The sequence below is a fragment of the Aphelocoma coerulescens genome, chromosome 7 (assembly GCF_041296385.1).
Source record: "Aphelocoma coerulescens isolate FSJ_1873_10779 chromosome 7, UR_Acoe_1.0, whole genome shotgun sequence".
Classification (NCBI taxonomy): domain Eukaryota; kingdom Metazoa; phylum Chordata; class Aves; order Passeriformes; family Corvidae; genus Aphelocoma; species Aphelocoma coerulescens.
In genome coordinates this window covers 14739672-14767103 of record NC_091021.1, presented here as the reverse complement: position 1 = coordinate 14767103, position 27432 = coordinate 14739672, and the positions used below count along the sequence as shown (strand labels likewise).

General features: G+C 42.3%; 1 protein-coding gene across 1 annotated transcript; it reads right to left on the bottom strand.

Annotated features, from left to right (window-relative positions):
- Nucleotides 1-572: 572 nt before the first annotated feature.
- LOC138113670 (1-phosphatidylinositol 3-phosphate 5-kinase-like) lies at nt 573-26751 on the bottom strand. The gene is made up of 12 exons (XM_069022310.1): nt 26670-26751; nt 23854-24035; nt 22205-22384; nt 15778-15896; nt 13506-13677; nt 12601-12808; nt 10124-10213; nt 6809-6947; nt 4043-4200; nt 3130-3241; nt 1246-1393; nt 573-751 (listed from the first exon to the last, which is right to left on the bottom strand). Exons 2-12 carry the CDS (start codon nt 24023-24025, stop codon nt 573-575), a joined length of 1677 nt encoding a protein of 558 aa, XP_068878411.1. The 5' UTR covers nt 24026-24035; nt 26670-26751.
- Nucleotides 26752-27432: the final 681 nt, after the last annotated feature.

The window sequence follows — 27432 nt, the reverse complement described above, 5'->3', positions numbered from 1 at the left end:
ATTTGATTTCTTCCTACTTCACATAGATGGATGATCTCTTTTGAACAAATGGTATGTATATGGATGAAGTTAGGCCTTATGCAATTTGTATGCAAGCTTATAGTTTATCAGTAAGATTCTTCTGTAAAATGTATGCTTATTAAGGTACAATTTTAAGTCAGCACAGCACTTTTTCAAGTTCATCTTGTTCTTTTGTTCTCTGGGGTTTTATTTCTTGCTTGCTTTTTTTAAATTCCATCTCAAACTGTAGAGTCACCTATCAAACTGGTTTATGTGTGGATTATTTTTCCACCCCAGTTAGCCAGAACACATATGTGGATCTGCCTATTATGCATGGGCAAGAGACTTTGCTTCAATGGCAAAGAGAAAGTCACAGGGGAAGTTACACACTCTGCAGAGAAGGCATTTCAACAGGTCTATTGAGCCTCCTCAGAGGTGAGCACATCAAAACTGCAAGCAAGTGCCAGTTAAATATCATACTTTCCCCTCCGAAGGACAGCTACATAAGTAGTGTCCAAATAGGTCAGTAATATTAGGGCCAGCTCTCCATCATGTGCAACTCCAGCTGGTGACTACCTCATACCTTTTTGGTCGGCAGGGTGAGGGGGCACATGTGGGTACTTGGAGTGCTTCTTGATATGGAAGTTCACGTTGTCCAGCTCCACGTTCAGGCTGATGGAGGCGGCTGAATCACTGTCCATTGTGGACTGGAAGCTGCTGACTGAAGTGCGCTTGCTAGGGCTGGCGGAGTCTTTTAGTGTGGGGTGAGGGTGAAGATACAGGGAGGAGAAGGGTTCAAATGGGTATTATGAGGGTACCAGAGAGGAGAAAAATTGTCTTTAATACATAAAGACCAGTGTGCAATAATACAGGAATACAGTATTTTCATAATTCTAATAATCTTGTCTTCATGTAGGCATGCTGACTTACTGGACATTCTTTAGTGCACTACTATAGGGCCCAAATCAAGCACAAGTCTGCTTGAGAAACAGAAGGCAGCAATTTACATGCTTTTCCTTCATTAGAAGTATGAAGCTTTACCAGTTCCACTAAATTCAAAATACTGTATCCATTGTGAGGCACTGGAAGACTAGACAGGCTATAGCTTTCTTAGATCCCTACAGCCCCAAGCACACACAGAGAAACGCACAAATAAAGCAAGACACAGTTAAACTACTAAGTCCTGAAAGACTGGGGACAACAGGGAAGAAGGCAGAGTGAGAACAAGACTCAGGTGAAACTTACTAGCTAAGTTGTCTTCCCCTTCATCAGCAATCTGCTCTGTGTCACTGTCATCAAACTTGATGTCTTTGAACCAGGATGGCTCGGAGTGGCCCTCTACAGAGTTCACAGAGTCACTGTCTGGAGATGGGGTTTCTGAGAACTCTGTGCTCTAGAAGACAAGGAAGGGAAAAAAGTTATTAAAGTGCAGCTCTGCTGAAATATTAAGCAGCCTACTACAAATGCAGGTCAGGCATTTTAAAAATCAGAGGATACTCTCAGTGCACTGAGCCAAGTTAGTCACAGAGTCACCCCTTTGGTATGAAGTAGGAACTCTTCGGGACAAGAAGCAAATGTTTCTTTACAATCCTCAGATGCTTAGTCTTTGTCTACACTCTGCTTCTAAACAAGTTGTGACTAAGTGGTAATAAAGACAAGTTTATTATACAGCACAATTTTCACATTGTCATCACATCCAATTAAGCAGCTTTGAAAGCTTGCTTTCTCCAGCCAGAGTGGGTGACAGCCGTATCCTTTGCCCAGAAACCAACACACGCAGCTTTTGGTGGAGCCTGTTTCTAAGTTACTGCAGCAATTCTTTGACTGACCAACATAGCCCCAAGAGTTTCAATCCAAGATGGGCTCTAGCTGGGCCTACTGTGTCAAAGCAAAGACTGGCCAGATTGCCAGTCTTGAGATACCTGGAGAGTATATAAGTAGTTTCTATCACCCATCCTGATGCCTCCAGGTACCTCAAAACAAAGTTATCATTATCTTGCCTTTGGCTACAGTGAGTGCAGCAAGCAACTGAGTCAACACCACCACTTCTCCTGACTCTTGTCCAGAAGAATGGAGATCAGACAGCGCTTTCAGTTGATGAGAACAAGAATTGGCTTTAAACATATAATAATATAGGCACCTTACAAATAGTTACAAATAGGGATGCATAAGCACTTGCTAGTTAAGGGCAAGCTTTTACCAGGGAACTGAGAGAGCTGACTAGCTGAGGTACCAGATGAACCCCACAGCAATCTCAATGGAAGCCATATGACTGTGTCCAAGAGCTGAAATGCATGAGGAAGACAAATGCTAACGGCTATAAGCTTTCTAACTGAAGTCCATGGGACAGCTGAGCCATTCTTCATTCTAAGAAGCTGCAGAACATGAAAGACTCTCAACTGAATGCTTTCAGTTAAGAGAGGATACAGAGATATGTTGTTCAAGCTAAAAAACCCAATACAACCCCTCAGGCCAGTGACAGCTCTTACCCCTCAGCACATTTGATTCCAGTGAAGTATGGTAGGACAGAATCTCTGGTCACTAGTTCCTGCTTCCCCTCAGGTAACTAATCCTGTCTGAGAGGTATGACAAAGACCCCATCCCAAACTTGGATCATGTGGCTAAGGTACCAAATTCCTTATTACTGCCATCTCTGGAGATCAAAAGAAGGTTACCAATACAATATACCTAAAATATCAATTTAGAATTTTTTTTAAAGGAATCTTGAAACAGAAGATCACCATTGTGTCTCCATCACCAGTAAGTGTACACAGGTTCTAAATTCTGCACATGACAAAATAGCTGCCACAAGCACAGACTGTGCCATCTTGAGGCCTCTGGTGGAAGATGTCCACCATGAGAGGCCTGGCCTCTGAAGACTCTTTCCTTCACTTCAGGCAGCACCACAGGTAACAACTCATTCTCCAGAGAGGACAGCCCAAAGCCTTCTGGGCAAATGAAACTACCTCAGGCTTCAACCCCCTAAGGAAAAAGGCCTGGCCGCTCTATTTTCTGTACAGGAGACCTGATTTAGAAAACATACTACAGCTGTTGAGAACAGGATTAGAAAGATTCCAGTCAGCAGTTAAATATAGGAAGAACATCTTTCAGCTTTCCTACTTCTTTTACCTGCAACGGTCTGTAGAGAGCATATTCATCTCTGAAGAGCTGATCATGATGACTGACACATTCCAGCCAACGTCCATCAACCAGCGCCTGTCCTATCGCAATGGCCTGGACCCTGGAAGTATAAGAACAGAGATGGTCTTCTAAGGCTTGTTCTAAACACATATGGTTTATGATACAAGCATACTACAAAAGAGAAGAGTCATTTGCTATGCACTATTTGACCTGTCAGTATTCCATTCCCATGTTTACACGACACTATTTAAAATACTGCAGTGAGGCAGCACAGTGTACTAGTTCAAGCATGGAGCTAAATAAAGAGACTGCCAGTATTCTGAACTCAGCTGAGGTGTCCAACATATGATTAGGACATATTGCTTGTGCTCCTCCAATATTGTTAACTTATGTATACTGATCATCTCTGAGGGAGGACTGTTGCTGTACACTTAAGAACCATCTCGGTTTTATCCCATTTTCACATAGTTAAATACACAAGATTGTTTATATTCACCTATACAGTTAAGAGTCTGCCATCAAACACTAGCTAGTGTAGCTATCAAACACTATTAGTGATCTCTGATGCCAGAGGCAGACTTGCTCTTTGGAGTACCAGTGGACATTTTTGGACAATCTTTGTAATACTCTCACTGTTCTCCAAGTGAGTAATATTTGTCCCTTAAGCTATTTCCCATACTGGTTTCCAAACCGGACAGTCTCCTGTGCCCTGTTGTTTTGGGCCACGTGGAGTCAAAATGCGACCTGCTCTGGTAGGCAGTAAAGAAGAGATTTGAATTTTCTCTCATCTCCCTGAAAAGGAGCCTCTCTCTGCAGTCCCAGGTACCCTATATCAGCTCAAACTCACAACCTCCTCTCACACAGACAGAGGACACCTGTTGTCCTAAAGCATCAGGATTACCTTGTGGTTATGTGCCCATTTCTCATGAGCCAGTTGACCAGCTCTTTTCCCACAATACAGTTGGGATGTGTCCGCAGCCAGTAGCGATGGTCTTGAAATTCCATGCCACTGTTATGATGGCAGATTTTCTTCCACAGATCTTTCAGCTGGACTGAGTCCTGGACAGGGAGATGTGCAAGTTAATTACCAGTCTAATCTTAGCACTGGTTCCAAGGGCATCAACACAGGCCTTCAGATCACCTTCTAGATCAAAATTCCTCCACAAACAGGCACAGAATCTAAGCCATTCTGCAAAACCTTTGCAAAGGTGCAAATAGAAATAGCAAACATACAAAATCAGCTCCTTATTTCCCTCCATTTATACCCAGTTCAGAACAATAAAAAAAACAAAGTGGGTACCCTTAGAGATAAGGGGGCTTTGATGTGGCAATATTTTGTACCACCAGCAAGATACTTATGTCCTCACTACTGCCCTTTTGCACCCTATTCTTAAACTCAGGAAACACGAGCAAACATAGAAGACAATGAAAACTCCTCCTTGGCAAGAACATTTCTTTATATTATCTGTGCTCAACCCAGGCATTGTGAAACACACTAGTCCAATATCAAGACCAGATATAAAGCAAGTACTTAACACAGCAATGCCCAGTGCCAGGATAGCATCTCTTATTGAGGATCTGTTTTCATATTGTCCATTATCAAGCCTTTTTTAGATGCTGGTAGCTCTGGCCACTAAGAAAAAACCGTGTATTCCTCCTAACTCAATTAACCATTTTTGAATCTGTGATTCTCTTCCCCTCACCACTTGGAACACTTCAGCCTATACCTAGAACTTATTTTGGAGCCTGTTAAACATGTATGCCAACTCTTCTGTAGGCTGTAGTCCATCCAAACTGAGCTGTCTCTCTGCACCTGGCCCCTTCTGCCTTCCCATACGTGTCCTGACTTAGCACAGCACAAGCCATTATTGCAGGTGGAAACTGGGATCTGGGATTATTTTGAGCAAGCAGCACGTCACCTCAGGGCGTGGAGAAGAGATGCTGCAGCTCCCTCTCTCAAATGCCTCATTTGTTCTATTTTTGTGTAACAGAACTTTAACTAAATTTTAACTGGTTTCAGCTTTCCAGTTAACTGTCAGACTCATGTTATTGCACTTTCCAGAGGGTGCCCTGAAGCCCAGGAGTTTTGCTCCACTTTTATCACTGGACTGGCTTTCTGCTTTCAGCTCTAGCAGTGGCTGGCCTTTGTACTACCCTAAAACGAACGTCAGCAGCTCTCCTTCCATACCAGGTACAGAGTCAAATCGATCAGTAACAGAACATGGTAAGATCACACAATTTGATGCAACTGGAGTCTCCACAGTTCAGCTGTCTTGAACTGGTGAATACAGTAAACTGAACAAATTGGCAGAACAAAGCAAAGCCTTTCAACTCAAGGATTCTGACCTCTAGTTCACTGAAGTATGTGCTTATCCCAGCACATGTACAACCTGCCCTACCTTTATTTCATGAACAAAGTTCATTAGTCTTCTGAAAGGACTAGGTTAAGCTTTAAATTAACTTGTGATATAGGGTTAACTCCACATGGTAAGGCATTAAACGAACAGTGGGAATGCACAGAAAATCCTGCATTAATTGACACTCTGTCTTCTGCTCTTACACGAACAAAACGCTACCAGTCCTCTTCTTCCTCAAGAAAGAAAATGTGCAAAAAATTAAACAATGTGAAGCTGAAGTGCACTGGGACTTGAACATATTGCTTCAAGTTGCATTCACAGAGGTTTGAATTTCCTTTTTCCTGCATTAACATACCTGCATGAAGCAGGGTGGTATAAAGACGTGCCTTAAACATGTTTCTCCCTCATGTGGTTATCCATTTACAGAGCAACTTGGAAAGGCATTTTGCAACTAAACAGGAGTTAGTGTTTCTACACCCTCAGGCACACTTGTATGCATACTGCTGACAGGAGGCAGAACCTGGTAAAACAGAATGAGCCTGATTTTAACTTGGCAATGGGGTGCAATCTCAAGTCTTTTAATGTGTGAAAAATACTGCTTTTCCTTTGCTGCAACTTCTTTGCCTCCTTTGTTGGAAACACTTCCCTTTCCTTCTCTCCAAGAAAAGAAACAGTTTTTTATTGAAATCCGTACAGTAATTGCAGCCTACAACATTGCCCCTGTGGGGAAGGGATAATAGGATTACACAGAACACCATTGCACATTGACTTTTCTTTCAAAAAGTACGTCATTACAACTTCTACAAAATCTTTTACTTATTCTGCAAACAAAGGAAGGGGCCAAGTTATGTTTTGGCCCAGTAAGCTGTAACAGATTTAATTTATTCCTTGTGGTGTAACTATTTCAAAGCAACCATTTAAAGCTCCCAATTATGTGGCCTATGAAAGAAAAAGTCTCAACCTGAAGAAATACAAAAACAGGTCACTGCATTACAGCTGCAACCATGACAGGTTTAACTCACAAAGAGCCACCATACACCAACTCCACACTGCATAACACACCTAGCAAGACTAAAACTGTAAACATTTGTATGCAAACACCCCATGAAACTATGATTTATTTCCAGGGAGATAGTAATATCCAAAGCAGCATCAATATTCCCCATCTCTGCTCCACCTGGAGGAGAGGTCCAGGTAAGAGGGCTTAGAGAAGAGCCTTAAAAGACAGCAAAATACTCTTGCTGCATGACATAAGGAAGGCAAACTTCACTGTCTTCACAGAGCAAGGCAAAGAGAAGCCTGAAAGGTACCAGAAGGATTTTGCGCTCATCCTCGCTGGTCTCTGCCTTCATGTGAGTGCGAGTGGCCTGGGGGCTGACCGACGTCTCGTAGGCAGGCACCATGGGTGACCCCGACCGATCTAGCGACAGGTTAGTGATGCTGGCTGACCTGCAGGGGAACACAGAACAATTGAAGTGTAAGTGCTCATTGCATGGTGCTTGACCAGAGCAGGCACTCATCCTATAACATACTAAAAACCAGCTTAAGCCTGTGCCACTGTTTACTCTTGTCAGTACAGACTGCTTAATGCTTCCTCCCTTGTCAAAGAAGAAGAAAGGCTCCCTAGGAAGCAAGTGTATTGCTTTGGTAAGCACGAACTTCTGTAAAGCTCTTTGTATGAAGCAGTTGGAACTAAGTTTAGGCACACCAATTCATATATGTCTGTATTTAAATAGACTGGGGAAGAGATGGGATGCTGGGTAATCAGAAGCTCCAGCAGTTTGGAGGCAAAACATACATCAGCAAGGGTGGCAAACACCCAGATACCTGTAATAGAGCACTGAGATTTCCCCCTCTCCTTGTCCCATTTAAAATTCCTTGTCCTCAGCTCTCAAATACATGGCTGAAAGCTTGCAGAGTCTGAAGTTTGAGCATTTGTTCCCCAGAGTGGCTAAACCATTTTCTGAAGCTGGAGGTCACTCCAGCTGGCAACCTTCCTTGTACTGCAATATGGAGCATCCCCCTTATCTCAGCCCAGCTGTTAGGAAATCTTGGCTATGCACTCCAGCACAAACACACCATTTTGCAACTATCATTGCAAAGTTACAAATGCAAATACACATTCCAGATAACTTCTGCTCCATTAACCTACAACTAGACTCGAGACTCCGAATAACCAGAGTGCAACTTCTCATCACACAGCAGCAACATGCACTGTAAGTTATCAGTGCTAACAGCACTCTAAGGAGTGAGGATGGAAAACACTTCTGCATATATCAACAGGAAAACTCAAAATGCCAGTTTGGGACTGACTGAAGAGGCTTGCACCAATCTCATGAGAACAGCTGCCAGCCTCTAGCCTTTGGAATGAAACGCTCATAACTTCAGAGAGCTCGCTAACTGGATAACAGACATACTACAATGATTCCCAAAAATTCTTAATGCATGATGTGGCTCAGCCCAGGCACGAAAAAGCAATGCCACCCTATTTCAGCTTTTATACTGCAAGGAAGTAGCACTGAAGGTACAATAGTCTCAAAATCACTGCTTTTTTCTCCTCTGTCTCTTGAGGAAGAAATACTGGGTTGATAAAGGGGTTTAGTTAAGTCCTTGTGTTGGCACTACTTCCATATATTGCTAGGAGTGATAAGCAAAAGCTTTGTGTCATTGTCAGGCATTCAAAGCAGGCTAAAACTCTGCCAGTCTTGTACTGTTCAGATGCTCTCAAAGTTAAAACTAGCAGAGGTATGCAGCTTAACAGAAAGCATCCCAATGCACAAGATGAGGCTGACATGGAAGTCCACAACTAAGCACTCCTCCCAGCTGTTTTGCAACAGTTGATTTAACTGTGTCACACACCCGTAAGCAGCAGAGATTTTTTATTTGGGTGTAAGCAAGTTAGAACAGTGAGATTTCATATCTGTCTTTATCATCAACACTTTTATCTGGGCTTTTATTGTATATATCTTTTTTAAAAACAGAGGGGGAGATTTTGCAATGAAAACGTTTATCCTTTAGAAGGACCTGCAATGGAGCAGTTTGAACCCTACTTGCAACATTTGACTGTTCTGCTGGGGTATTCCCCCCTCATGAAAAACAAGACTGAGAACAAGTAACACATTTCCCACCCGCAGGGAAAACAAATAGCAATCTGTAAGTTCTGCTACCTGCATCTAAATGCACTCAACCTGTATCTTTTCTGCTTCATCTCATCTAGAAAGAAGAATACACCAGCTTCTCTCAAAGAAATGGCTACAGCTGCTTTGAGAAGATCTAAATGCTAACATCACTTAACCCAAAGCCAACAGCATGTTTTCCAAAGGTTCAGAATTTTTAACAGAGATATATTATACCTTATCATTACATGCATCCAAACAACCAAGTACATTTGGTGAGGCCATGAACAGCAAAAGAGTTAAAATTTAACTTGAATAAGCAATCTGGGCCTGCCAGATCAAGATCAGAACCATCCTACTACTGCATGTTCGAGCAAACAGCAAAAGCCTTTTAAAACAGACATATATTCAAACAGGAGACCATCCTCAAGGTTTCAGACATCTCTTGACGTCACAGCAGTCATTTAGCATTGAACTTTTAATTCTGGACTCCTTGCTGTGTTTGCCCAGAATTGATTTTTGGTACTTGTTTATTCACCAGTACTTTACTTCCCCAGGTGAGATCTTTGGGTCTCAGCTGTAGAGTCAGTGTGCATCTCCTCCTAACCATCCCCATAACCCAGAAGATAAAGGCTCCAAGCAGTCCATTCTCTGAAAGGCACACCCAGCATCCTTCTCAGCTGAGTTCCCTAGTCTTCACTGGTCCTGCCAGATCCCTCCAAACTGCTAAACATTCTGCATTCCTGTAACACCAATGCAAAGAAATCTCTGAATGTCCCCTGACTCCAACTTTGAAATCTGGATTATCTTTGCTCTGTTCCTCACACCCCTGCCTTACCTTCATTTCCTTAATTTAACCATAAGGGAAACATGTACCCAGCACCACAGTAGAAGCACTCTTGAAGTGGGAGCTACTTGTTCTTCCAATATGTTCTTCCAGCCTATTTAGTGGGATTAAGCTCAAGTACTCACAAATCACACTAAAGCTCTCATGAACACTTTCAAGTTCATCCCAACATTCTTGCAAAAAGATCTATGAAGGGATTTTAGCCTGAAGAAGCCTGGTAATTTAAACAAGATTATCCTTAATGGAAGAGCAAAGGAAGTAGATGGGGACACACACAAACAAATAAACAAAAACTGTACCTCTGCTTCTACATGACCTGAGTCTTTTTGTCTCCCATCACCAAATATGTGTTACTCCCTTTTCTTCAGCTTCCTCAGAACTGTACTTTCCTTACCACTTCTTTCCCCTCCTGTCCTCTTCACCACCACTTCTGCTTGACCAACTCAGCAGCAAACTACGAGTCCCTCAAAAGTAGCACATTTGTTAACATTAATATGTACACAAATGGTCCTTCCTTACCGCTCCATATGGGCAGTGAGCTGTCCCATTTTAGACATGAAACAGCACATTCAGTAAAATAAGCCTAGAAACACAGGCTTTACAGCGAAGAGGGTGCTAGGAGTGCATCCAGAACAGAAAATACTCAGAAATTATTTGTTTACCTGTTTCTAGCTGGTGACTTTCCTGCATCCTCCTGGACCGACCCAAGGCGTGCAGACAATGTGGAAGTTGAAGAGTCTGGGTGAATTAAACTGCATGGAAAGGAGCAAGATAGAAATGTTTGATGTATTTGTGACATCCAGTGCATCAGAACAGCTGTAATTAAAGTACAGTTAATTGTCATGTTACCTCAGACTCACACCCATGATTGTTAAATCAATGAGGGAATAGGGCGATCTTTCCCCATCTGTAGGCCAATGGCATCTGGAAGACAGTGCTCCTGTCTTCTTCCAAACTCAAGTCTTGAACAATACAGACTGTTCCTACTTCTTGTATTATCCTGCTTTCCCACCTGCTTCCCCTTCTTACACATCTTTCTTCCTTACAGGCTGCTATGAGATGCTTTGGCAATAGACACATTGCCCCCATCTCCCCAGCATATCATCTTTGCAATCCAAGCAACGCTCTCCATAGCTACTGCTAGACAGCTTTTGCCAAGATAGCCTGACAACCTTCTGTAATTGTTTAACCCAATCACAATCACCTTTGCCCTCCTTCTGTTTCCATCCCAGGAGGAAGGACAGCAGATGTTCAAACACCATCAAAAGAAATTCCCGTTAGAAAATTATCAGATGTAAGCCACTACAGGCCAACTGATACAGCCACATTGGCTGTGCTCTGGCACAGTAAATGCTCCTAGCATGATAAGTGATCTTCATGAGAAACTGTAAGCAATGCAGCTTTGCCTGAGTAGCTGCATTTATCCAGAGTACACCACTCCTTCACTTTTAAAGGACATGGCTCTTCGAGTTAGTTAAAGCAGGAACTCTGTGTTCCAACTGTTCAAAGAGCAGAGCAACATCTGACAAGTACATGCAGCACCAGTCTCCCTAAATGCTTTTCTGGCTGCTTTGCAGCATCTTATCTCAGATACATTATTTTGGAAAGAGATAACTCCCAAGTTTTCTTCTGAAACAAACTATTTCTCATGCAGATGCCACTATTAGAACAAAACCTCTGCTCCATTATGAAGCTGTGAGTTGACAGTTCCCATTGTGGCACCATTTAAATTCAGTGTCTTGAGTTTAAATCTCTTAAGGTCAGTTAGTAACTTACCAAACACTGTATTTAAGAAAAGCACTGTAACCCACTGCAAAGGGCAACAAGCACTGAAGAAAATGTTAATCTTGCTAAACCACCTAATCCCAAATCTCTCTTTCTCTCACACACAAAAGAGGCCCCCCATTTACTCAGTGTCTCCCAAAAACACTAAGCGTTCCATTACGGAGTTATCAGCCTTTCAACAATAGAAATTATTTTTCAAGTGCTACAAGCTGCCCAAAATAAAGATTTAAATACTTTCTTTACATGTTCATGTCTACAAGCTGCTGAATTGTCATTATAAAGATACTAATAACACGTCCGAAGACAAAATTAACAGTACCTTCAGTATTTTGTACATTTGAAGAGAAGATTCTTAGAACCCCTACTTATTCCCCAATTCAAAATTTGGTAGTATTTATCCATGCATTGTTATCACTTTAAATGACCACAACATTAAACCAGAAGTACTTTCCTTTATTTAGGCCTACGGCTGATAATTTAAATGCTTCCAGATAGGAGCACCATACTCCAAAAAGCAACATGCAAAGCAAGAGTCAGGGCATTTTCTGAAGACAGAAAATGGTTTGACAGGCTTTTTATATACTATCAGAAGAGATTTGCTGAGGGATACATGCCACTAACACTACTGCTCAGATAAACAACGGTTCTGACTCAAGACCTCCTCAGTAGTTTTGTATCTGCCTGTTCTTCTGTTTTAAGGAAATGAGCCCAAATGCCACACCTAATTATTTCTTCTTCCCCACAACATTAAATTAAATCAAGGTATTCCAAAAATAACTTGCACAGCACTTGAGAAGTACAGCATTCTTTTACTCATGGTCCAAAAATAAGGATCCCCTCATTTGAGAGCAACAGGCATAAATATACTTTGAAAGGAGATTAGAGAACCTTTATAGCTGTCCTTTCAATCCCAACTCTTCTGAAACAGGCAGTTAGTTCCATCACTTCTCTTTTACCTACACAGGGAGTATTTCTTACATTCTCTTGCCCAATTCAAAACCTGACAGGTGAAGCACTAATGTTACATTGACTTGCCTCTCAATACATTGGGGGTTACAAGGTGTGATTTTGGTTCTGTCTTTTTAAACCCTGAAGACAACAGCCTGCTCTGTCACTGATACAGAATCACTGATTCAGTAGGTTAAAGGAAGAACTGCAAATAATTTAAAACTCCACTAGAAATGTATCCACATTTCAACCTGAAGGGAAGAATATTACAAGCAAGCACAGGATTAGGTTCTCTTTACAGCAGCTGCAATCTAAGCTTCCTAGGTGGAAACCACCAGCTTTTTTCTAGCTGTCAGCCTGAAAACAGTTGAGATTCTGGAGCTCAGCATGAAGCCATTGAGTTTACCTTTGCCAGGTTAGATCCTCCTCCAGGAAGATGTTGCGGCTGGCTTTGCGGCTCCCAACCGGTGTACGCGGCTCGCCAGGATCCAGCACAGACACAGAACACGCAGAATCCGACAGAGCATTTAAGTCTTCTCCAATGGAGTTACTGTCTGTGGAGTGTGCATAGCTTAAGGCTATTTTACGGCAGTAAGTGCAGGCTCGGAGATCCCCTATGGAAAAGGGAACCAGAGAGTGTAAGCGAACGGGAACAAACAGTACTCTGTTCCTAAAGGATCAGAGGTGTATAGTGGTGGAAACAAAAGTATTTTCTGTTTCAAAACCTCTTTGCAAGTCTAATTCTCATACCCTCTTAAAGGGCAAAACCCTGGGTAATTACACACTCAGGGAATTTTTCCAAGGCAGATGATGCATAACACAAGATCAGTGAAAGAGGAGAGAGAAGAGAGAAAAGGAGAGGGAGATGAAGGGAGAGAGAGAGGGAGGGAGAACACATGTGCCCACTGAAATGACGCCAGAACAATAGCCAGTCAGATATGATACACCAGCTGATGGCTAGAATTTGGGAACTGGTATTTGAAAGACTTTCCCGTCACCCTCAATTAAAACATGCAGCTCATATTTTAAAACTACTGTTACTAAGAGCACTTTTTCCTTGAGCACACTTTCTGTAGTGCACACCCTTGTTAAATAGTGGCCATATTTGTTTTGTAGTGTGGTAAAAATTAGCAGGCATGGCATAATCCCCCATTGTTGATAAAGAAACTGGTAGAAGTAGGTCCTGTGATTCTTTTTCCTTATTTTTAAGCCCACTACAAACCTGTACAGCATTTTCTAGCAGATGCCACGATCTCAGATGCAAATCTGAGCACACAGAGACTGTTCTGTTTCTCAGTAAATAAACCCTACCTGTGTAGCCCATGAATTTTCCAGGGATTTCTTGATTGCAGCATCGACTACAGAAGATCTGCCCACAAAGTCGACAGTGGTGCCGCCTCCGGAAGGTGGTGAATTTCTCGCTACAGTCATAACATTCCTTGCACTGGCTGTCAGGCATCCAGTACTGCTTCAAGTCACTGTCCTACAAGAGAAGACAGCAGATAAAAGCTTTTTCTTTTGTAAATAAGAAAGCATGTTTAGTTTCATAACTCTACGTAGACTGTGCTCACGGAATGGAAAATTTCATATACTCACATATCTGTGCACACATATACATACTCTTGCACAAAAGCCCACAAAGGATTTTTTATGTGGTTTTACAGGGAAACAGAAAGCTGAGAGCTCTGAACTAAGAGAATAAATCCAGTAGGACTTTGCCTCCTGGATCCAAGATGGAAGCAAAGCAGAATAAAACTATCATACAATGTAGACAAAAGTGAAAAAGAAACAATTACATGAAGTAGTGACTGGTCTCCCCTCTCATTTGCCCACAGCACATGAGAGGTCCTCAACTAGCACAGTTTAAAAATGAAAAGAAAAAAACCCCACCACATATTAGTTGAAGCTGTTATCTAGGAGTAAATCAAGTTATGAGAAATTATTAATGCAGGAAGATAATTTCAACAGCTAATATTGGGATATGTTTTGAAAGGATTATAGATGAATGTAAAAAGTTTTATTATATGATCGAATTCTTCAATACTTCAGTAAATAGTTGTAAAAGCCTGTCCCAGACTGATCTTGTTTCAAAACTCCAGGTTAACTGCTATGTGAAGAAAACTGAAATTCACATTCAGCAGGCAACAATGTATATTAATTTACAGCACTGGTATAGCCACAGGAAAAACATCATCTTAAACAGAGAGCTGAAATTTCCATTTGGTGTTGAAGCTATAGAGCAAGACAAACTCTCAATTGTGATTCTGAGCACACCAGCTGCAACTTCCATGGATGGAGACAACTGCTAATGGTCACATGACAGCCCTGGCTGTGAAACGCTCTTTGCTAGAGTTCAGTTCTGGCAATAAGCCTTTTCAGAGGGACTGAATGCTCCAGGTTTTTCTTAGGAAGAGAAACTGCTGCAAGTATTTTCTCAAAACAATCGCAAAAGAAAGGCGATCCATGCTCTCATTTTCACATAATCAAAAAAACCCATTGGGTTTTATCTTACATTGTGATGTATTTGTGGATATTCACAAAGTAAAGTTTGACATAGCTACTAGACCAATTTTGAGACCAAAGCAGTTATGATCAACAACACAACACTTTCATGCTGTCCTCACCCAAGAAAACCCACACAGAAAGAAGTTGAAGACTGCTCAAGACAATCTAGTTTTAGAGAATCTAGAAATTTTTAAAATTAACACTAAGCTTCAAGCAGGGAAAGCCCTGGTCATATTCATTCATGAAAGGCTTCTGTTTCACTCTCAAAAATCTTGACCTTTCTATCTAAGCAAGATTGCTCTTATAAGCAGAATAGCACTGGAAGCTAAGTAAGTTCACTGAAAGTCTACCTATAAAAGCTATCAAGCCAAAAGCCTTTTTCTTCCTCTATGAGTTTAATTAAATGTACTTTTGCCTGTTCATGTCTTGCTCACAGACACAGCTATTTATACCCTCACTTATAAATAGTTGTGGATTCTTTTCTCAACTAGATCCTCTTCTTAAAGGTATGGTCCAACTCAGCAGATGGAGGTGAAACCAGCAATTCAGTAGCAACCACCAGACCCTTGTCTATCTAAATCAAAACTGATTAACAGGGCAAGCCTTTCAAGCAAATATTGATGACTAATCAATACCACAGTAAGTAGCAGATTTAAGCCATTCTGGGAATTCTCATTACTATTTGTGACTATTCTCATTACTATTTGTGTTAATGTGTTTCACCTTTCCATGGTCAGCCTTCTAGGGAGAAAACTATCAGGGTTTTTTTTTTTTCACTAGACTGGGTAACAGAGAAGTGGGAAGGAGTCTAAAAAGAGAGCATCTGGTCCCAGCACAAGAAGCCAAGTAAATGCAATGATTCACTCCCACAATATGACAGAAGTTTGGCAAGTCAAAGGTCAGCATCAATTGAAATTGTTTTTCCTGCATTCACACATTGCTTTTGAGTTTCTTCACTCATCTTTCAAATATACTGAAAAAAAATTCCCATGGTGTATCTAAAAACAAAGCTCAGAGAAGCCCAGTAAAGAGTTCATTTTCTAGATGGTTTGGCCTACAAATCCTTCAAAAGAAGTACCTGGCTCTTCCCCTCCATTATTTCTTTGAGGCGTTTTAAAACAGTGCTGAGGCTTCTTAACTGAACTGCAGTTCGAGGATCATGACCCCCAAGAGGTGGTTCTACTTTCCTTCGATTGTCTGGAAGGGAAGGGAGAGCAATATTCATTTCTTCCATGATACATCAGCATACACATCACAACACAAAGCCCTATTAGAGGGAAAAACATTCACATACATATACATTTTACAAAGTTACAATGTGTATCACTTCTTGCCCTTGCATTCTTTTCCCCCCAGTGGAGGCTTCTGATGCCAGATAGCTTGCTTTGACTGACATTTTAAATATCACCCTCTGTGTTTACAAGAAGTCATTAAAGTTCTCTGAGAATGAAAACATCTTTTAAAGAAGTGATTTTCAACCTTCTATATGAAGCTTGTAGTAGTCTCTTACAAAGCCCTGAAGTCTCATTTTTAAAATGCCCTCTAGGATATTAATACTTACTAAATAATTGCTACAAATACACACATTCAATCTAGGACTAGCAAAAGTCAATGATTTAACCTGATCTTATTTATAAATGACTACAGCAAACATCAGGACACCATTGCTCAGTTTCTATTAAAAACAGTGACTCAGAATAAAATACATTCAGAAGTTCACATTTTTGAGGGGTTTGGGTTTGCTTTTTTTTGTTGTTGGTTTGGCTTTTTTCTAAGAAAAACATCAGGTTGTTGAGAACTTGTACAGTCATTCTTGATTAACTATAGCAAAGAGACTCCTGAATAAAAATGTAATGCAGCCAATTTCTTTCCTATAAAATGCTTCATTACTTTGGAGCATTGCTGAACAAGTTACAAATAGGTTCCTTCTCTCCAAAAGGATTTGAAAACACAGTTCTCTATTTACCTAAACATTTAAACATTTTCAGAGTCTCTTTCCTAAATCAACAACTTTCTGAATAGTTTAAAGTTTCTTACCATCCTCGTTGCTCTCCATCTGACTAGTGTTTTATTTAGCTTGCCCCTAGTACAGGAAGAACAGACATGGCTGCTTTCTGTTTACTGCCTGAGCTATCCCTGATGTCAGCAGGAACAAAGCTGACAGCTCTGCCTGAAGCCTGTTAACTGTTGCTGTGCAGTAACAGCTACGCTACTGCTTCGTGTGCAGCAGACCAAAAACCCTCCCCGTGATGTGACTAAAACCGTGGGTTCCGTGCCTCCTCTTCAGCTTCTTAGTAGGTATTTTTAGTCAATCAGCCCACACACAGCTGCTATGTACAACAAAGAATGCACAACATTTTCCTTTTTAAGAAAAGAAACCCATTTCTGTAACTAGCCACTTGGAATTGATTTCTTTTTTAAAATCAAACAGACTTTTCAGCAGTACAAAGTTGAGTATTTTAGGGTGATTAAAGGGACTTTTATATTTCAAGAACATATTGATAATACCAGAGAAACCTCTGGCTCCTCCTTACTTCTATCACAAGATCTAAGCTGCGCTTACTTCTTGGTACTCCCTCTGAATTCAAGAGTATCTCCTTTCCAGGAATGTTGCTTCCAATTCAAAGAATTACCAGATAATTCCAATAAATCTTATCAAGCAAGTGATTCCCAAAATACAAACATACACAGCACTAAGGAAACGCCATAGGTAACTCCACACTGGTTCTTGTTAGTTAAATGCCCTTTTCTCTGTTACATAAAACAATGTCAGAAGGATGTCATCTACATAAGAAAAAACATGCCACCAGCAGTAGCAGCACATAGCCAACCTGTTTATACCAGAAAAGCTGACTGATACTCAGATTAAAATTCAGTTAGTTCTTTTCCTTCTCAATCATGAGATTTCTCCCTTTCGGAGGAAAAACACACTGTACAGCAAGAACATAAGAAGTTATCATTCCTGCAGTAAAGAAAACACTGTCTAAAATGCCATCCCTAAAAAAGAATTCCCATGTATCAGTCTTAGGTTAACTCTTACCCCTTATTGCATTATTGCAAGCACCACAGCCATTTTGTCAGCTAATGCACACATGATTTGTAGATATATACATTCCCAGTGTTGCAACTGTATTTTCTCATTTCACCATTAATCTATGAAACTCATGTTCTGTTCCATAAACACAGAAACCCTCAGAGTGTTGTTCTTGCTTTGCCCAGTAATCATGCCAGCTGCTCTCAGTAGTACTTCTGAAGAGTTTTCAGATCTCCTTTTGATTTGCTCTCAAGAGGGTTGACCACACTTACACAACAAAGTAGTGGTAAGCCTTTTTGGTGCTTCTGAAGCAGCAAACTCAGTATATCACCAAATCATAGAACATTAAGGGGTCGGAAAGACCTTAAAGATCATCTAGTCCCAACCCCCACTGCCACGGGAGGGACACCTCCCACTAGAACAGAATGCTCTTCTTGGGTTGCCTTGTCCAACCTGGTTTTGAACAGTGCCAGGGCTGGGCCATCCAAACTCCCAGGGCAACCTGTTCCAGTGCCTCACAGTTAAGAATTTCTTACGCTTGTCTAGCCTAAACTTCCCCTCTTTCAATTTGTGTCGATGACTCCTTGTCCTGTCACTACAGTTCCTGACAGACTTCCCCTCTGGCTTTTCTTTAGGCCCCCTTCAGATACTGGAATATTCCTATGAGGTCTCCAGGCAACCTTCTCTTCCCTAGGCTGAACAGCCCCAAATTTCTTAATTTCTTATGCTATTACATATATGCTTTCTTATATATATGTATGTATGTATGTAGATAGATATGTGCTACTGAAAGAAATTTTTGCTTGTCATTGCTACATCTCAGCCCTTAAAGATAACCACACAAAAATTAGTGTGGAACACATCTTTTCAGCAATACCAGTTTATGCAGCAATTGTGGTTTTTTCTATCCATTCCCTTCCCATCTCCATGTTCCCTTAACAAAACCTCAATAAAATGCCAAAGGGATTCCATACAGACTTCAAAACTGATTTATTTCTAACTTATTTATTGTTCTTAAGTTAAAAATTAACTCCTACAGCTAAAAAAAAAAAAGTTAACTTATTTCAACAGTAAACCTCATCCCTCCTATATGTATTTATGGTTGCTGACCCTTGGTAAAACCTAGGGAAAAATCCTCTGAATTATAGAAATATGTTTTTACAGAGTTTCTTCCATGACTATATAGTATTTTGGCATTCATTTTACAGTGAAAGACAAGGTAAAAAAACACCACAAGAACTACTTTGGTGCAATCTAGAGTTACAGAACTGACCATATACTAACGCAAGAGGTAGATATTCACACAGTTTCAACAACAAAAAAGTACCCCTGCCAGAGATGCCACAGTTTTGCTAATACAAAACAACACAAATTGCTTTCTAATGACTCACTGCCACAGCATAAAATTTCATATTCAAGTTCATTACCACAGTTCAAACATCATGTCTTCCCCAAGTCACTGCTGTAAAAAGTATTACCACAAAAAGTAGGAAAAATGTCCTTTGCTTCATTTTACAACATGCATTTTCATGTTCCAAAATCTTTTTGATTAGGAAAGATGCTCCGGTAATAACTCACCCTCCACAATGACTTCCAGTAGCTCCCACATGTTTTCCTCAGGCCTTCTTCCCCCTATATAATCACTGGCCATTCCTTTCTCCTGCTAAGCTCCTTTGCCACTCCCTATTACTGCCAGTCTGTTAAAATTGTCTAGCATTAACAGCATTATCCTGTGGGACAGGGTAACAAGCTGGAAGTGTTTTTACTACCCACGCTCCCTCTGCAGCAGCTCAGCATTTCCAGCTCTCCCCAACAGGATTTGCAAGCTGTGACATTATCTCAGTGACAACAGTCTCATTATGGGACTATTTTGGTTCAATCCAGCACCTTGAAAGCCCTCATCTGACAGCACAGACACACACAGTCCAATACAACCAGCTGGGCCCACAGTCACTTGGCAGTGACACCAGCTCCGCACAGCAACGGAACAGGCTACCCAAGAGCAAGGCCACACAACCCTCAGATTGCAGAGTCTCAGCACTGGTTCTTGAGCCACACAAACCCCAGAGCATTTCTGACAAAAGCCAGGCATCCAACAGCTCCTCCTATTTTCACAAAAGCCAGTAAGGAGCTACTATAATGTTTTGTGTAAGCAGTCCTGAAGGGAAGCACACAACTGAAACCCTACATGTCTGATGCCAGACAGTGTCCTACAAGAGCCACCATCGCTCCACATTGTTCTGCACTTGCAGCTGTCAGCCAGCACAGTCCCTGAGCAATGAAAAGATCTGCTGCACAGACTCTACAAGCTAATGGACGGATGAGGGGTGAGGGTCAGCATCTTCAGAAACAATTTCATTTCATCACTATTTAGAGGCACCAGCAGCAGCCTTTTATTTATTTATTCCTTTCAGTTTGCTTAACTTGACACATTATTTAATATCAAGTAGGCTAAAGAGACCTTTGTGAAGGGCTTATATATATTTTTCTGCCTACACTTCTCCACATTATTAAGTATCTAAGTAATGGCAAAGCCTAGAGAGACATTTACAGGTCTGCAGACACAGGGCTACAAAAAAACCTCAACTCGATTAGACACCTCACTGCTCCTGAAGTCAGTGGGTGACCCAACCTACCAATCTAGATGTTTATGTAAATCCCATCATTTATTTTCCCACTTTTCATTATTCAGACATTATAATAATTTCTAACATTATTTGTGCAGCCCAGCATCAGCTACAATAGCAGAAATAAAATTCTCTGCTACTCAGTGTTCAGAAATCCTCAAAGACCTAATTATTCAGCACTTTTTAAGGTAAAAAAAGGAAAGAAAAATAATTTTCTGAAGTTTGCTTCAAAAAAACCCAGTGCCTGATTTTTAGAGAAGGACAATGCAAGTATTTTTCCCCCTCTTCAAATAAAGAGAGATGGCTTAAAAAACTCCCCCAAAACCTTCTCATCAATCCAGTACACTTTTACATGCATTACACAGAGCTCATGTTTGTTACAGCACCAAGGTTATTTGGGGGAAAATACTCAGCAGCAAGTCAGGCCACTCACCACACACTATCACAGAAATCTCTTCCAAAAGTGACCAGCAACTCCTGTTTGGTCTAACTTTACTTCTTTACAGGCTGATTCATCATCACATTTTTCTAAGCATACTTGCATCCAAACCCAGAGATATGAATGGAGGTCCTGAAAAGGAATTCCTATATGGAATAATACAGCAACAGTTCCTCACACACATGTTAAACTAAGCCTTATTCCCTGGTTGATTAATCCCAGTGGAAATCAAACAGCAAGATTATTTCTGCCTTCTGAGCATTAAACAACATACCTCACCTGAAGGTTTCTAACATCTAATCCTCAGGCAATTTCCAAGTGATTTATAAGAGGTACCGAGAAAAAGTAGATGGGCTTATCAGCCAAGAGCACATAGCCATTCTTGGAACATTTGAGAAAATTCTTTAAAAAGAGCCCAAGCAAACAAATCAAAACAAAAACCCCAAACCTTAACTGGTTTGTTGGGAGAAGCACAACTAAATAGATTAAACAGTACTAGAGGGCAAAGAGGAAGATGATGAACATGTTTAATTAAACATGCAAATGACTAAGACAAAAATGCTAGTTATCTGTACTAGACTTTTGCCTGGCTACCAAAACTACACCTCTTTCTAAAAATCCTATACACATTAACAATATTTAGGATCTGATTGTTTGCACTAGGTACCACACTCTTGGAAATACTGTCTTTCACAAGACTGTTACCCAGTTTAGCAGTTTCCTCAAGGCTACCACAAACAGACAACAGTAACCAGACAAATCTCAAGAGGGAGCCCTGCAATCTACTTCCTGGCTCTTCCAGATGTCCATAGCCACTACACAGCTGCACCTTGGAAATCACAATCAATTCACATTCCAACTAAAAGATTGAGTATAGCATCAGCAATACCTTCAAGGTTAGACAGGACTAAATTAAAAAAAAAAAATCTTAAGCACAACTTCCTATTCAATTCTCCTCAAAACAACTACCCATCAAAACCTTCTTTTACAACTCCCTTGAAGACAACAAACATCAAATTCATCCAGACTAAGCACTAAAGTTAGAGTTAGCATGTAGATGTTAAGAAACTGTAGTCTCTCAAGATAAAGCAGAAATATTCAGGATCAAAGTTCAAGTGACTTTAATACATTGGATGTGTTTTGGCAGCCTCTTTAGTTCCAGATTGTTTTCCAATTCAAAGAGCAGAGCCCCAACAAGAAGTTGTCTTGCTGGAACACCAAGAAGGGTGGAGGAATATGTTTATGAGGTTAAAGTGCAACCTCACTAACAGAAGCAGCATAGCCTGATACTAAATTCTGCTGTGAATCTAGACACTCAATGAACCTTTGGTCACATCCTTCCATCTCACCCTGAAGTATCCTGGCTAGTACAACATTGCCTTATAGAACAAAGAGCTGAAATTACCCAGAGTTGCAGAGGATCTTCTTTGCAGCTCACCAGTCAGTTGTTTTTTGTAAGGAATTGGTGATCTCAGAGACTGAGCCCTTGTGGGATGCTGAGGACTGGACCAGCCACCACTCAATGCTTGTGGAACACTCTGTCCTGCCTCTGTTTTCTCTGCCGGGGATGAAAGCCTGCCATCATCTGGAGTTGACAAAGAGCGAGAAACCAACTGTTCAGACATGATAAAGAAAACCAGCAGTGCATGCAAAGCTAAGGGGAAAAAAACTCTCACAAACAGCTGTTTTGGATAATGATTAAACAAAACAAATTAATTTTTAGTTTTAAAAGTGCATACACATCATGGAAACAGGACAGTAGGCTGTCTTCAAGGCTCAGGCTATTTCAGAAATTCCCTACTGTGAAAAGTGTCAAAAAAAATCCCTGGCAGATTATTCTTGAATATGAACATGAATTATTCTTGCTAAATAGAATAACTATACTTGACTATCAGCTTCCACCTTGAAAAGAGTTTTTCAGTTATTTTACAAGCCAGTACTGAGGTCACATTAAAGTTACCACAGCCTTTAATTTCCATCAGCAGATCAAGTATAGACAGGTTCTCATTGATTCCAGTAAGATGCACATTTCATGTGTTATTTCAAGGTTGTTTTCCCATTCACTCAACATAAGACTTTGCTGACTCCAGCTACATTTGTCAGAAACAAACAAGTGAAGCCAATATTGATCACACTTTATGCTACTTTCAATAAATTAGCAATGAGAGGTGCTCCTCTACTATGCAAACTAATAGCAGCCATACCAAGTAATTAATTTTTCATTTTTCATAAGAAGAGTCTGAACAGATCCATTTGCTTAAGCAAAAAGCTGTCTTGGCCCTTTTCCCCTAGCCCAAACATTGCTGAAGTATGCTTAGCAGAGCTGGATAATGAAGAGACTAAACAAAAGCAGCTGACCAGCGTGCCATCTCCAGTGAAGGGATACACAGATTTTGCACAAAACCCAGGTGCATTCGTTCACCACTCTCTGCAGGATATTTGTTTGAAACAAAAAGGAACTCACACAGTTCTTTTATTAGAGTTTGCCTACTGAGAACATATTTCAAGACACAGGCCAAAATCAAGCAATATTTTTTAATATACAAAACTTTCACAACACTTCAGAGTTCTTGATGCAAAGCCATGCAAATTAAGTGTGCACTTCCTGCTTTATTGCAGCTCAGCTGTCACCCGGCTGCAGGTACAAGAGGCACAGGACGGTGAGGGATGGATGAAGTCTGAAGTAAGAACTTGCACTGGAAGGACAAGCACACATTTTGCTCATACAGGTTGGCAGAGGATTATTCCTACTTTCAGCCAAAAAAATTCATACAGACAAAGGAAATTCTGATGTCAAGCTAAGAATCTATACAATAGTATCTGCTAACTGGCTTGTCTTTGACTTTCATGCGCAGCCACAGATTTCCAGCTGTAAGAAGCTGGCTATCTTCTCTCATAATAAAGCTCTACTATGTCGCCCAAAGCCAAGATGCAACATCTCTCAGAAAAGAACTAACCTCAGCCCTTTGACACTATGCCCCTATGTTCAGAGGTGTTTTTACAAGCAGCAAAGGGCATGTACAACCAATGCACACAGTTCCCCCCAGCGCTTACCTTTGCTGAAACGGAAGAGATTTACAAAAGAACTGTAAGCTGATTTAAAAGGAGGCTCATCCTGGTCAGGAGTCAGGGGTTTGAAGTGAGTGAGATGAGACGGACTGCTGGGAGAACGAGGTAGATCACTGGTAGAGTCCAATGTGGGAGACCGTTTGTCATCTGCAGCCATTTCACGTGCCCTGGAAGAGGTCAGCAACACACATTACACATGGGGTGCTGAAACAGAACCTCTTCAGTCTTCTGAACAGGAGGTGTCTCATTAGATCTGAGAGGAGAGACATTCACCCAACTGACCATAGGCATCTGCTATCAGCACAGATCAAGAGTGCCGGAGGAGCCCATGCCCCTGCCTAGCCACTGACAAGAGAGTGGCATCCCTGCACAGGACAATTCAGAGTGCCTAATTAAACATCCAGAGCAACAAAGTAAACAACCACTACACTGATGACACACTCCAGCTGAGGTTTATGGGAACTTGAAGTTTTCAAATGGAGACTCTGCATGCATATCACAAAGAAGTTAGACAGCTCTTCTAATGTTGTGACTTCTGCAGCCCTTGTAACAAACCTGAAAACAGGCATGCCTGAGCAAGCACAAGGCAGACTTGTTGTTTGGCCAGGTTAACTTCAGAATGAGAAGTAAAATGAACTACAAACAAAAGCAGGACTGAAAGATTAAGTTCGGTGGGAAACTATTTCCCTCCCCTCTGCATTACAATACAGGCCCTTGTGCAAGTTACCAGGGAAGCAACCCAAACTGTGATTTACTTGTCAAATCTAACACCTCCAAACTTCCTTGTTTTCAAGAGCAGCTACATTAAGGAAAAACAAACAAAAACCCCAAACCACTTTCTGTATTAGGAGAAGCCATACTTGTAAACCCTATTTTCTGTGTACCAAAGCTTCCATAGAGCCAAGAGTCATACTTTTCCCCAGCCCATACTTTTTAAGCTGAACAGACACCCAATTTCTTTCACAACACCTCACTCAGCCTGCACTTCTAGCCTGCTAGGCTAAGGTGCTTACCACCTTTGTCTAAGCAAGACTTAGTGAAATGTTTGGCAGTACAGGAACCCAGGGAGCTGATGGAACCTATGAGCGATGGCTGATTTTTAAGTGCGCCAAGGATCAAAACCCCGTGTGAGCCTACTTCCTGCTTAGCAGCTGATACACACTTCTCCATGAAATAACAATTTCCAGTTCCAACAATTGTTCCCTAGAACTTACAGGCATATATTGCTGACTAGAACATTTTCTTCCAAGTTCCAAAAAGCCACACCTAAAGAAATCTGTGCAGTCCAGAGAAAATCAACGTGATCAGCAACTGACACTGAAAGTGCTAACAAGCTGCATGCAGCTCATGTGGCAAGGTTTGACTACTCCTACAAAGAATGCTGAAGAGATGATACCTGTAAGTCATTCACATGACTTCTCAGTGGACTTCTGCTTGTTGCTCTGTATAGTAAGCACCTTCAGCTCAGAGTTTCTTTTGCTATTCACATATCCTCAGGAAAGAAAGCAGAGAGGCATCATTTACTAAGTTTCAGGAGAAAATTGGGTCAGGTTCTTTACGTAAGTCTGAGTCTTAGTCTTCCACATCCCTCTCCCCTGTAAATCAGGTATGTTTTGCGGTTGTCCATTTCAGCAGTATTATTCAAACAGGTGATTTAAACGTACTTAAACACCAGAGTTCATGGAACGCTTTCCTTGAAAAACACATCTTCAGGTAAATTTGGAATTGTTTCTTCAATCTTAAGGCAACCAATAATTTACTTTTTAAATGTTGAACATACAAGAACGGTGTACCTTCACACATGCTACCACATTAAAAATGCCTCTTTGAAGTCAACCAGTTTTATAGGAAACTACGTTCATTATTCAGCAACTGACTATAGCCTGGCAAGAGAAGACTTACAAGCAAGTCTCTGAACTTGCATTAAATATATATATGTGATCATAGAAAAATAAAAACTTTAGTTTCAAGGGGGAAAAAAACCCATAATAACTGCTTCTGTCACAGCAGTACTGGCCTAATTAAAACGATTGAAAAGAATAGCATTATACCTGGCATTAGCTCCAAAAATACCTGGATTTTCTGTGCTGTACAATACAGTAGCGGTGGAGTCTATCAGCCTTTCTACGCTTTAGTTGTCCCCCTATAGGGAAAATAATCCCCTCCACCCCACCGTAAGAAACCAAGAAACAGTCACTTATTTGTGTAATATGGGAAATGAAAAAGCAAGGTACACATATCGGTCAACAACCAGAAAACCAGAGTACATTCCTCTCAGGATCCTCCCCAACAGTCACGGGGAATGTATCTGAACCCACCTGAAGCTGCAGCTTCAGCAATCACCAACTCATCACCGATCAAATACGGAGTACGAGGGTGGCTGTGAGCCTCCTCACACGTACTGCTGTTGCATCCAGAGCGTCCCACAAAACTGACCACAGCTGCTCAGTGCCAGAAGGATACGACCACTCCTTCTTACACAGGCGCTACTCCCGGGCACCTGGATAACACACCCCGGGTGCAAAAACACCCGCAATTTAAACACAACTGCGTGACACACACGCTTCACTTCCAACCTCCGCGCAGGAGCCAGCTGCTCTGCCCTCCCCTCTGTGAAGGGAACACCGCTGTCTTCCCCTGCCTGAGATGGCAGACCCGGAGATCACCTGCGACGGGACGGGGAGGAAGCGGGGGGAAGCGACCCCCGGAGAGCCGCCGCCAGCCACTACCAGGGGCCGGCCCGGGCAGCCCGGAGAAGGCTCGCACAGCAAGGGGGCCACAGAGCGGCGGGCTGTGCTCACCTGCTGCCGTGTCCTCGGCGGCGGTGCCGGTGCTGGGGCGGCACCGCCGCTCTTCCTTCACCGCCCGGCCCGGCAACGCCGCCAGCCCCGACCAACCGCCCGCCGACCGCGCCGTTCCCCGCCCAGGCATCGCCAATCGAAGCTCCTCGCACTCCACCCGCCGGCAGCGCCCGGCCCCGCCCCGCGGCCCTTCTCGGCTGCTCCGCCCGTGCGCGGCACACCCTGGCTTTTGCTTCGGGGGTCGCTGGTTGTACGGAGAGCCGGTGTGTCCTCGGGGAAGTCATAGTACACTATATTTCATTAATATTCCCTTCTCGTCTATTCCCGCCCCGAGGTTCTGCCCCGGTCACGCTCCCCGCCTCGCCCGGGCCCCAGAGAGGTGCCCGCTCCTGCCCCTCAGGGCGGACAGTGCGGCTGCTCCGGGGCCGTGGTGTCGACACCGCCGCCTCAGCGCCAGCAGACGAGCCCTTGCGAGCTGTGGGTACCGCATCCCTGGGCTGGGCTGAGGAGCTGTCCCTGGGGCACGCCCGGCCCCCCTCGCGCCAGCGGGTTCCCTGTGCCGGCGGACACTCACTGCGCGGGGGTGCCACAGCGCGGAACGGGCCCGCCCCGGAACGGCGGCGGCGCGGTCCGAGCTGCCGCGGGCCCCTCGCACGGGGACACCGGCGCGCGAGACCCGGGCGGGCCCGTTTGGTGGCCCCGCGCCAGCCTCGCGCCCCCTGGCGGCCTCGCGCCGCCGCCGGGGGGAGGGGCTGGGCGCGGC

What these genes read in the sequence shown, in the direction of transcription:
- LOC138113670 (XM_069022310.1), bottom strand. Translation starts at nt 24,025, where the DNA reads ATGGCTGCAGATGACAAACGGTCTCCCACATTGGACTCTACCAGTGAT. An exon ending in AAGTCACCAGCTAGAAACAG is followed by an intron (nt 6,948 to 10,123) that starts GTAAACAAATAA and finishes GTTCCCCTGCAG; the next exon opens with GTCAGCCAGCATCACTAACC. An exon ending in AATGGGCACATAACCACAAG is followed by an intron (nt 3,242 to 4,042) that starts GTAATCCTGATG and finishes TTATACTTCCAG; the next exon opens with GGTCCAGGCCATTGCGATAG.